Genomic DNA, 12269 nt, shown 5'->3' with positions numbered 1-12269 from the left:
AATAAAAACAGGGGTGCCTGGGTGGCTCAGTCGATTAACCGTCCAACTTTTGCTCTCGGCTCAGATCATGATCTTGAGCTTTGTGGGTTCGAGCCCCATGTGGGGCTCTGTGCTAACAGCATGGAGCCTGCTTGGGATTTTCTCTCTCTCTCTGTCCCTCCCCTGCTCCCTCTCAAAATAAATAAACTTTTTAAAAATGAAAAATAAAAAAATTAAGATTAAATCTAATTATCTTGGGATTCTTATTAACATTAATCAAATTAAAAATAGAAATACAATCAAGATATAGACATATATATACATGTACAAATATACACACTCAAGTACTTTGATAACAATAATGCGTAAGTTGTATTTCTATTTTCTCTTTGATGAATCAATATCTGTCTTTTGTAGGTGCAAAAAACACCTGATGCTCAGAGAGGTCAATTGCCAGGTTTCATAGCTACCAAAAGCAGAGTCAGGAGGAGTGGGATCTAATCTGTCCAGCATCAGACCGCCACTATGGTGTGCACATGGTTCAACCATTCCCCTTTCAGGATGTACCTCTGGAATTAACCAGAGGGTATAAATCAAGAGCTTGATGATAACTTTGATTAAAGAAAAAAATCATTCTTACACACACAAATACATACAAAACATAAATGAAATCTTACCAAAAATGTGTCAAGATTTACTTTTCTCATTTAACACCTCGAGCTCATTTCACATCTATCCACTAGGTGGATACCTAGTACTCCAGAAAATGATGTCCCATAATTGAGCCACTATCTTTTTTAAAGAATTAGATTATGTGCAGTTTTTCCCTTGGACATTCTTCTCATATATGCTTAAGTGTATCTCCCTTTAGATAGATACCAAGTACTGGACATTGCTGAATAAAAAAATGAATCTTTAAAAATATTGATAGATACCACCAAATTGCCCTCCAAAAAGCATCTACCAACTTATTTATTTGTTAATGTTTTATTTTTATTTTTCACAGAGAGAGAGAAAGAGAGAGAGTGAACAGGGGAGGAGCAGATAGATAGGGAGACACAGAATCCAAAGCAGGCTCCAGGCTCTGAGCTGTCAGCAGAGAGCCCGAGGCGGGGCTCGAACTCACAAACCGTGAGATCATGACATGAGCTGAAGTCGGACGCCTAACCGACTGAGCCACCCAGACACTGCCAAAAAGCATCTACCAATTTATAGCCTCCAAGAATGCTCCACAATCTTACCTACAATGAAAATTGTTAACCATATTTTGTGAATATAAATGAGAATTTTCCATGACTATTTTCATTTGCATTCTGATTACTTATGAAGTTGAGCATTTTTCTCCGTATTTTTGGGATATTTTTATTCCTACTTCTATGATTTGCCTATTCATATCCATGGCCCATTTTTCTATCAGGTTGTATTTTCATGTATTTGTAGGGGCTCTTTTATGTTTAGCAAATTGTTTTTGCTATAGTAATAGTTAACAGGTATTTTCCCCCCAGGCTATTGCTTATCTTTAAAACGTGTTTAGGTATCTTAATCACAGAGAAAAATTTTAATTTTATGAAATCAATGTTGATTATTTTTTTTAAAAATTTGTATTTTGGTTAGATAGGTCTTATTCAATCCAAGATAAATTATTTTCCTATTTTTTCAAATGATTTCATATTTTTGTCTTTAACTTTTAGTTCTTAAATCAGTTATCTTTGTATATGGCATAAAATAGGCATGAAACTTTGTGTTTTTCAAGGAGGATTGCCAAATATTGAACACCAATTCCCTACTTATGTGAAACCCATTTAATATATACTCTCATTTGAACTTGGGTCAGTTGCTACCTTTTTTATTGTTTCTTTGATCTGTCTTTCCCTGTAAAAATACCACTGTGTCTTAGTTTCTATACTTTCATAACTTACAACATACATGTTGGGCTTTTGCTTCCTTTTGCTACATTTTTCCGTAGATCTAGCTCAGAAATTCCTCAAAAATCATGATACATTAATGGGACTGTGTGTGTGTGTGCATGTGTGTGTATGTGTAAGCATGAGTGTAAGCCTGAGTGGTATGACGAATGAATAGATGTGTATGTACTAAACACACATATGTATTCACGTACATATAAGATTTTCTGTCATTTCATGAGATTTTGGAAAAAAGAGACATGTATATATATTCATATGTCAATGATTCAGTCAGCCATCTTGATCCAATCTACTCTTACTCTGGGTGGATATATCCATTGGTTTTGAATTATAACCAACCCCACTGACAACTTTTAAGAGCAAGATTCTTTATGTACATATGTAAATGTGAACATGTATGGGAGACTGTGATTGTTATTGTTATTGAAATATATACTGTTTAAGCTGTTCTATAATCTAACAGAAGGTTCAGGGGCAAACTAATGCTTCTTACTTGGCTTTTGATTATATCAATACAGTGATAATAATATACACCTACAAATCTACTTTAGCACTTGTTATAATTTCCTCAATAATTTCTCCTTGGAATGTTATTTAATATCAGGATACCAATTTGGCTTTTTCCCCCATGAATTTTATTTTTAAACCTTGCCCCATTTCCTCACTTTGTAGATGAAGACTATCTCAAATACTTTATCATTCTTTTCTTGGAATTAGTACCTTTGTTTTAAGAAAAAAAAATCAGATGAGGAAAAATTTTTTTTTATTTTATTTATTTATTTATTTTTTTACAACACCCAGTGCTCATCCCAAAAGGTGCCCTCCTCAATACCCATCACCCACCCTACCCTCCCTCCCACCCCCCATCAACCCTCAGTTTGTTCTCAGTTTTTAACAGTCTCTTATGCTTTGGCTCTCTCCCACTCTAACCTCTTTTTTTTTTTTTTCCTTCCCCTCCCCCATGGGTTTCTGTTACGTTTCTCAGGATCCACATAAGAGTGAAACCATATGGGATCTGTCTTTCTCTGTATGGCTTATTTCACTTAGCATCACACTCTCCAGTTCCATCCACGTTGCTACAAAAGGCCATATTTCATTTTTTCTCATTGCCACGTAGTATTCCATTGTGTATATAAACCACAATTTCTTTATCCATTCATCAGTTGATGGACATTTAGGCTCTTTCCATAATTTGGCTATTGTTGAGAGTGCTGCTATAAACATTGGGGTACAAGTGCCCCTATGCATCAGTACTCCTGTATCCCTTGGATAAATTCCTAGCAGTGCTATTGTTGGGTCATAGGGTAGGTCTATTTTTAATTTTCTGAGGAACCTCCACACTGCTTTCCAGAGCGGCTGCACCAATTTGCATTCCCACCAACAGTGCAAGAGGGTTCCCGTTTCTCCACATCCTCTCCAGCATCTATAGTCTCCTGATTTCTTCATTTTGGCCACTCTGACTGGCGTGAGGTGATATCTGAGTGTGGTTTTGATTTGTATTTCCCAGATGAGGAAAAATTTAAAGGAACAAGAAGTAACTTAGCTAGTTGCTGAAAATATTTGATCTTGTGTTTTTAGATGTGTTCACAACGCAAAATGTAAATGGCAGCCAGTCTGAAATATCTGTGAGAGCAACAACCGATTTGCAATTTGCTCTAAGAAACTGTAAGTACTGAAAGTAGTGAAAACCACCACTGCAAATAGGAAGAGCCCTTAAAGCAAGATTTCAAAATAGCTCTAGAGAGTATCAAGTAGGAAAAAGGTCTTAGTGGAGCTAGTGTCAGAGAATCCTACCTCCAAAATAAGGAGACTCCACACCCCTTGCACTAATAAAGTTAGAAGTCAAGGAGGTTCTTGCATTTCTTAGCCTCATGTTTTTGGTTTTCATGGAAAGATAAATGACTAAATGTATAGCTCTATAAAACTGTATGTCTTTCTTAAGCCCACATTTTTACTCCTTTCTGCTTATACTGTATGTCTTTCTTAAGCCCACATTTTTACTCCTTTCTGCTTATACCTCCAACTTCAAATGTTCTTATTTCTTTTTTGTGTCTTTCCACCAAGCATAATGAATTTGCTAAATAAAGCTGTTGCCAGCATGTGAGTTTGGAGGCCATTAACAGTCTCCAAAGTACATATACATATCTATATGTATATGTTTAAAGATATACATATCTTTCACCATGAAGTGTTGGCAGCTCAAATCTATAAAACCCCCAAGCATAAAACAGAAGACAAGGAAAAGAGGATAAAATTAAATAGAGAAGAGAGAATGTGTCTGGCTCTGGAAACTTTAATATTGGGAAAAGCCAGACTCAGTAATACCTAATTGTTAATAAAAGCTATTTGATAATAATGGAATATTTTGAACAATTCCAAACCTTGGGAAATAAATTAGGGACATTTCAAGGGCATGTGTTAATTAAACAAATCACTCACGGGAATTTTGTTTGTGTACACCAAACATCACCTTAAGTTGTTTGGGACAAGAGACAGAGAGGCAGGTCTTACACCAAGTAGCTCAAATTCCTTAAGAGATGGATTTTTGAGGACCATAGGACCCATGAAAGAAATTGCAAAACCTAATTGCTATTCCCACAATTCAAGTCTCCAGAGTATTGTCAAAGAAAGTTGGATAGGGATAAGAAATTGTTGCCATTTAAAATGGGGATCTGACAGAAGGAGATATGCTAACATGGTAGGGACATTCTAGAGGAGCAAGCCCCTCAAGGAGTTGGAACTCTGCAGAAAATTTTTGACTAACAATTGGAACTAGAACCGTGAGGGCAAGGGGGCAATCCACACGATTTTTTGACAAAATAGAGTATGAGGGTTCTATAGCAGACCTCGTGGATTACTTACCAATTTTGTTGGAGTCCTGCCTGAATCATGTCAAGTCTGGAAACAGATTCTCTTTTCCATAGCTTTCTTGCCAACAAGGTACCTGTCATGGTGCTGTTGGTAGCCTCAGTCCGAATTAACTCTGCCTCTATGTAGAACTTCTATAGCGAGATTGCCTGTACTTCGTGTGGAACTTCATTAGCGCCTGCATTAAACAAAATTGACTGAAATGGCCACCATGGGGGGTAGAGAGGGGTGGAAAACGTCTCGGGTCACAATTGTTGCCAAATACACTCTTAGTGACATTCCTCCAGAAGAGGGGCACATTATAGACTGAAATATATAGTAAATCAGGCCTGAAAACCCTTGAATTTGTTTTGAATAGTAAAGGAAACGTTTCCCATTTACAAGGATACTGATGTACCTTCCTCTTCCACGTCCTGACACTGACCAGCAATCAAGCTGTTCTGGGCTGATAGTATCACTTCAAGTTCTGCTCAGAATACCATCTGGTATTTCCCTCTTTTACCTCTAAAAGAAGCTTCTGGCCTCACAGTACCAGCTTTTCCTCTTTCCCACAAATTATAGGCGTATTAATCCCCTCTCGGGCAACCCATTTTCCCAAAACTTTATTCTTCAATGCCTTCGTCTTTCCCCTCATTTAGGATATCTCAGGAAAATGTCAACATCTTTCTTTTTCTTCCATGTTCCATTTTTTAGCTTAAAAAAAATGCCTAATCACAGACGTTGTCAATATTTGTATGTGCTGATAATTTATTATCCTTTTTCCTAGATAAACTCAATGAAACAACTACGTCATTTCCTGGGAAAGCCACCAGTGAAGAACATGCTACTGAACCCCCTCAAAAACAATATCGAAGTATTAAAGTTTCTACACATTAGTCATACCTGGAGCATATCATTATATGATTTAATTTAAGTCTCATTACTCTGGGTGTCTCATAAAGTAATAGCATGCTATAAAGAATTTACACAGCTGCAATTTAAAGTCACTTGAAAATCTTTGAAACCATAGAAGTCTGAGTCCATTTTTAGATTTACCTGATGAAGGGAGAGGATGTGAGCTCTTTTTAAAATAAAATCTATTTTAACAAAATGTATTACACTTATATTTATATTCAACATAAATATATTTAATACATTTTAATATTATTTTAAAAATAATAATGTACAAGTGTCTATCTGCTTGAGGAATAAATTTATTTCTAATTAGAGTCAATTATTAGTGTTTCCCAAAATTATTGGTGGGGGGTGGGGGGCGGCTGGTAGTGAGAGGTTTCAAAATCAAAATCATCATTTATCTCTCCTGCTGATAATATTGTTCCTTATGAAATATTTGTGAAAACATAACCCCCAGATGGCTCTCCTCTAAGGTCTTGAACGAGTGGTCTAATTGAAGACAATGGACCTGTCATTACATGAAACCCTATTTTCTCCAGTTCATGCAATCCAAGTATGTTTCTCACGTGACTGTTGTGAATTAGTTTGCATCTCTAACACTACTAAAACAAACAACTTAGTCATCTTTTTTATATATTTAGAACTAGAAAATCATCCTAGTGATATCCTTTCTTAAATATCTTTAGTAATTTACTACTAGGTTTGGGATCATGTTCTAATTACTAAACCAGGCGTTTAAATCTGGAACAATCTGACCCCTGGGAAAGGTTCAAGTTTCTTCTGTGGTCCCATGTCCCACCCACATTCTTCACTTCAGACTACCTGAGGCTCTTAGAACTTACCAAATCTGCTCATGACTCTGACTTTGTTCACAGTGAAATAACCTCACTCTTCCCTTGTTTGCCTAGCAAACAATTTCTAGTCCTCTAAGACTACATTGGAGCATCATCTCCCTTTCGAAGAGTTTCCGGCCTTTGCAGCTGGTCTCTATGTGCACACCACTTGTGTGTTTCTGTTGAAGCCCCCGTTATCCTGCAACATAATGAATAGTGATTTTTGTCTGTCTCCCAAACAGAGGGTGTGTTCCTTCAGCATAAGGTCCATGTCTTGTCACTTTTGTAACTTTAGTGCTGACCACAGGGTCTGGAACATGGTAGGAGCTCAAAGTATAACTGTTACATGACCAACAGAAAAGTGAATAAATGTTCTATCCTAAATTTACTAAAGCGAACTCACCTTACCTAGTTATCCTGTTCTATTTTGTTTTTTAAACAGGACGAACCAACCGTCCAAATGAGCCTGCATTTTGGACAATGTTAGCTAAAGGTAAACTGACAGTCGTTAGGTAGCTGAGAAAATGTTTTGGTTTTCTAAAGACTTATGCAAGAAAGCCAAGACCAGTGTAATTTTGTTCTAATGAGTCAGTTCTAATATTAAGGATTAATATTAGAATTAATTAAGAATTAATAAGTCAACATTTTGCTGCCATTATCATACATAATAGCAAATGCAAATCAAAACCACAAAGTTGACCGTGTCCTGCATTTTCTGATTCCCTCTCCTAAATGTTTATTCTCCTATAAATATTGCAGCCTTGTCATTCAATTTATTTATGATTAAAAATTTTAAGTAAGGCTCTTGCTCAATATAGTCCCTCTCTGTGTTTGAAGCAATTTGCCCATAAGCACATGGAAATGTGTGAATAAATGCAAAATATGTATCAAAATATATGCAAGCATCTGTCAAAATGCATATGTAATATGTATTGCGTATGTCAAAAGCATATAGGCATACGTGAATAAATGTAATGTGCATTGATATATATGCATGTATAAATGTATATATCATATGTAGATGCACACATGAGTAAATGTAATTCATGTGGCATACACATATATGCACATTGTAGACATGAAATATATACATACCCAGTTGATCCTCATTATTTGCAGATTTTGTATTTGTGAATTTACCTACATCTAAAGAGTATTTGTAACCCCCCAAATTACTTTCGTGGTCGCTTGTGGACATGCCCAGAGCAGCAAAAATTTTAATTGCCTGACACTCAATGTTCCCAACTGAGGTAAAACAAGGAAGGCAACGCTCTGCCTTCCTTTTTTTAGCTTTTACACTGGCAAAAGTGGTTACTACTTTACACTGGTAAAAGTTGGTGGTTTACTTAGTGCTGCGTGTTTTGCATGTTTGTGCATTTTGTTGGTGGTTTTGCTAATTAAAATGGCCCCTAAGTGTAGTATTAAGATACTGGTTAGTATTCCTAAGCACAAGAAGGCTGTGATATACCTTATGGAGAAAATATGTGTCAGATAACAGGCATATTTATGATGCTGTTAATCATGAATTCACTGTTAATGAATCAACAATATATATTAAATAAAATATCATTAAACAGAAACACAGAGAAAACAAAGTTATGTATTGGTTGGTTGATGAAAATGTGACCAGAGGTTCACAGCAACCTAACCTTGTATTTCCCCTAGGGGCAGCAACTTGGTATTCACTAATTCAGTGTTTACATGACTTTATGGAACATAAGTGTCATGAATAACGAGAATAAATTCTATATATTAAACGCACGCACAGTAATTTTAGGAAGTTAATTTTGTTTACCTTAACACCAATTTATTGTTTTAACAGCTTTAAATGCAACACCAACAGCTGAGGAGCTTGAGGAAAAAGATCAATTATTTCACCCAATTCCACGTAAGCACAAAACACTTCAATTAAATGGATGCATCAATGCCAGCACACATTTTAGTGTGTGACTTCACTGTGTGGCAATAGTGTTTTCCCCAGTAATGTGAAGTGTATGTGAAAGGGTAGCACGGTGGCTAACACTATATCAGAGAGGACAGTTGCTGTTTTAGAGAAGCAACTGTCCCTAAGCATTATTCTCCAGGTACCATGTTGGAGAGGGCTATTTTTATTTTCCCGTTTTATAACTTCTATTCCTAAAACAGATAAACCAAATGGGAGAGTAGGCAAGTGAATCATATATAGAACACAGTTTTTTTTTTAATTGATAGACTCTAATTTCAGAGCAGTTTTGGGCTTACAGAAAAAAAATGAGCAGAAAGTACAGATTTCTCCTATATTTCCTCTACTCAGTTTTTCCTATCATTATCAACTTGCATTGGTTTAGTACGTTTTATAATTTACAAGCCAATGTTGATACATTATTATTAGCTGAAGTCCATAGTTTACATTAGGGTCCACACTCTGTGTTGTACAGTTCTGTGGGTTTTGACAGATGTATGATGTCATGTGTCTACCATTACAATCATACAGAGTAGTTTCACTGCCCTAAAAATCCCCTGTGGTGCACCAATCCATCCCCTCTGTCACTAATCCCCGGCTACCAACTGCTCTTTTCACCATCTCCATATTTTTGCCTTTTCCAGAATGTTCTATAGTTGGAAACTATAGTATATTGACTTTCGCAAGGCTTTTTGCACTTGCTAATATGCATTTAAAATTCCTCCATGTATTTTTGTGGCTTGATGGTTCATTTCTTTTTATCACTAGATAACATTTCATTGTCCACACAATTGGACAATGTACAATAAATTGTACCAATATATTTATCCTTTCAGCCACTAAAGGACATCTTGATTACTTCCAATTTTTGGCAATAATGAATAAAGCTGCTATAAACATTCATATGTAGGTCTTTGTGTGGACATAAGTTTTCAGCTCATTTGGGTCAATACCAACAACCGTGATTGCTGGATTGTATGGTAAAACTGTTTAGCTTTGTAGGAAATTACCAAACTGAATTCCAAAGTGGCTATACTGTTTTGTATTCCCACCAGCAAGAAATGAGAAAATTCCTGCTGCTGAATGCAGTCTTGTAGTTTTCATTAATGGATTAGTCATATTTATATGAGTAAAAGAACTGATTTCAATAGAAAATGTCACAATAAGGCAATACATTAATTTACCCCCAAAACCTCTGTCCTACAAATAAACTACTGGGAAAAAATTGCACCTGGTAATACATCTAAGTCCTGACAACTCTCTTCTGCATTGGATTATTTGTAATAAATACAGCCGTTCGCCTTGCAGTGTTTAAAGAAAATGAAGAGACTTCTTTGTTTAGAAAAATTGTATATAGAAATGACAAAGGCTGCATTACCTTAGAAATACTTTGTCTTTCCAACTAATTAGATTGGGCATGACTTATTTTCTGTCATGTATTGAGTACATATTACATGCCAGGTGCTTTACATACATTATTATGTCGGTTTTCACAGCAACTCCATGAAGTTGGTATTATCGCCATTTCACAGACGAGAGAACTGAGGCTGAGAGAGAAAACCTGTCCATACTTGTAATTAGCTTTGTCATAATGTCCAGTGGTTGAGAATTCCAAACCCTTCTCTAGTTTTGACCATCACCTCAAAAAACAAAATGTACTACAAGTACACCTCTTTATAAAAAACCTTTTAAGGAGTAGCAAAGCAATTCAGGAGCACAGCCCATTTCAACATCATTTGTTTGATTATTCCCGAAGTAATCTGCCTTGAAGTCAAGATAATCAATGATAGTTGTACATTTCACTCTACTTGGTCTAAGATCGTACTCTGACAGTTAACAGAATGAGAGAATACAGACATGGGAGCTTGTCACTGCTTATCCAAAACATCATTACCTAACAAATAATGAAAACCTTTGTAAGTTTTGGGTGGGAGAAAGCTGGGGGAAGAAAGCTGGGAGAAGAGAGAAATAACAACATGGTCATTTAAAGTCGCATTAAATAAATGGCTATTAAGTGAGGCATAAATTCAGGAAAATATAAAATTTGGCAGTAAAGTTATATTTTCATCAATAGATTTGGTATCTTTGATAGCTCTGGGTCTGGACATGATTTTTATCACATAACTTATTTTAGAAAGCAGTAAGTTTTCATTTCTTTTTTTAACATCATATACATTAGGTTTGATCTCAGTAATAAAATGGCAAATTCATTTCTTAAACCTCAGTACACCATCCTTTTGGCATTAGAGAAAAATCAATGCAGTTCCCAACAGTAAAATTCTATCTTTCTCTGCTGAAGGACTAACCCCTGTTGTGTGAGTCCATCATATTTTCAATAGTCATCTTTCCAGTGGTTTTTATTAGGGAGGAAGATTCCTATATACACACTTTAGCACCTGGTAATGTGGGTTTGAAACCAGATTTTGCCACTTAATAGCTAGGTGCCACGGGCAAATTCATAAACTTCTGTGATCCTGTAAAATGGAGCTAAGAACAGCTCTTCCAGGACTGTAGTGAAGGTTTAAAAAAAAGTGAAGGGCACTTAGCCATAGGATGGAGACTACAGTCTTCTCTGCATGGTATATGAGTAGTGGGCGTGAGTAGTGACTGCTCTGGATGGCAAACGCTTTTCTGCAGTTGCTCTGTTATCCTTACTTCTCCAGGAAACATGCTGGACTCGGTTACTCTTTCCCATTGCCTTTTCTTTCTTTCTTCTCAGAATCTGATTTGAATGCCATAAATGAAGATAACATGACACAGCTACAGGAAATCAAGTTAAAATTAATGCTGGGCATCTCGCTGATGACCCTCCTCCTTTTTGTCATCATCTTGGCCATCAGCAGTGCCTTGCTGTACAAGGTGAAGACAATGAGGTAAGTCTGCAGACCTCTGGAGTCTTTGTAACAGGTGTGATATGAAGCTCACACCCTCCTTTCTTTAGTAGGCTGTTAGGAAATGCAGCTCCCAAATTTATCTGTAAGATACGAGGTTAGGCTCCATTTCCTCTATTCAGAAAGGAGCATGGGGCTGTCTCTCAGGGAGAATTTTTCCCCAGTATTTTAGTCATCTAGAGATAAAAATAACACTAGTCAATCGAAAAGGATATAGAGAATTTAGATATGCATTCTTTCTTCTAGCTTGGGAACAAAAGAACTATGACCTCTGTTCTCAACAACACATCTGCTTAGGGTCTAACATTTTTTACTTATTTATATGGCATTATACCAAGTAATTGGACAAAATTCCAATTCCATATTGTTTCAATTTTTGTGATGCCTTTCTGAATTGAGTTGAGCTGCAAATGTATGTAATTAGGAACAATTCTTGATACCTGTTTTCTTTTTCAGTTATAAAAGTCCAGTTCTAACCGAATACTCCGTCAACCCAGAGCTGGCAACTCTGTCTTACTTCCACCCGTCAGAAGGTGTATCAGACACATCTTTTTCTAAGAGTGCTGACAGCAGCACATTTTGGGGTACTACATCTTCAGAATTGAAAAAAGAAGACACATGGTTAAAATCTAGAACAACGGACATGATTTCCACAGCCTCAGATGATACAGGCATGAATGATGAGTCAGATTTAATTCAGAGTGAGGAACCAAGTGAAGAAACTCCCACAGATTGAATAGACATTAAGTTCGAGTCGGAAAGCAATTTCTTTGGGACTCTCATTAAGGTCATGACTTGGAAACTCTGCTGAGGAATTTAAGTTTTCTGATGTCTGAAAAGGAGGACGTATTCAATAAAATTATCTCAGCCATGAAAGTTTTATAATGGAAAAAATACAAGAAAATAAATTAAGGTGTGGAAAACTCATCCGGTAAAA

At 36.3% G+C, this 12269-nt stretch overlaps 2 protein-coding genes across 6 annotated transcripts in view; both read left to right on the top strand.

Annotated features, from left to right (window-relative positions):
* Window positions 1-3845, top strand: part of MOB3B (MOB kinase activator 3B) — a 231580-nt gene extending 227735 nt beyond the window's left edge. For 3 of the 4 annotated variants that reach the window (XM_053908030.1, XM_019424215.2, XM_053908028.1), the window contains one exon: window positions 3483-3845. In XM_053908030.1, coding sequence (XP_053764005.1) covers window positions 3483-3580 — 98 coding nt within the window. In that variant the 3' untranslated portion in view covers window positions 3581-3845. The remainder of the gene's footprint in view (window positions 1-3482) is intronic. The other variant, XR_008424222.1, reaches the window with a different exon arrangement.
* Window positions 3846-5010: 1165 nt separating this feature from the next.
* Window positions 5011-12259, top strand: LOC128772495 (equatorin-like). 2 transcript variants are annotated; one of them, XM_053908031.1, is made up of 5 exons: window positions 5011-5625; window positions 6942-6992; window positions 8322-8387; window positions 11161-11314; window positions 11789-12259. In XM_053908031.1, exons 2-5 carry the CDS (start codon window positions 6980-6982, stop codon window positions 12066-12068), a joined length of 513 nt encoding a protein of 170 aa, XP_053764006.1. In that variant the 5' UTR covers window positions 5011-5625; window positions 6942-6979; the 3' UTR covers window positions 12069-12259. The 2 variants fall into 2 exon arrangements, with proteins under 2 accessions (XP_053764006.1, XP_053764007.1); XM_053908032.1 differs by lacking the exon at window positions 5011-5625 and adding an exon at window positions 5640-6219.
* Window positions 12260-12269: the final 10 nt, after the last annotated feature.

Source organism: Panthera pardus, unplaced genomic scaffold (assembly GCF_024362965.1).
Source record: "Panthera pardus isolate Hobbes unplaced genomic scaffold, ASM2436296v1 HiC_scaffold_20, whole genome shotgun sequence".
Classification (NCBI taxonomy): domain Eukaryota; kingdom Metazoa; phylum Chordata; class Mammalia; order Carnivora; family Felidae; genus Panthera; species Panthera pardus.
Note: the sequence above shows the minus strand (reverse complement) of the source record. Positions and strands in the feature narration are given on the sequence as shown.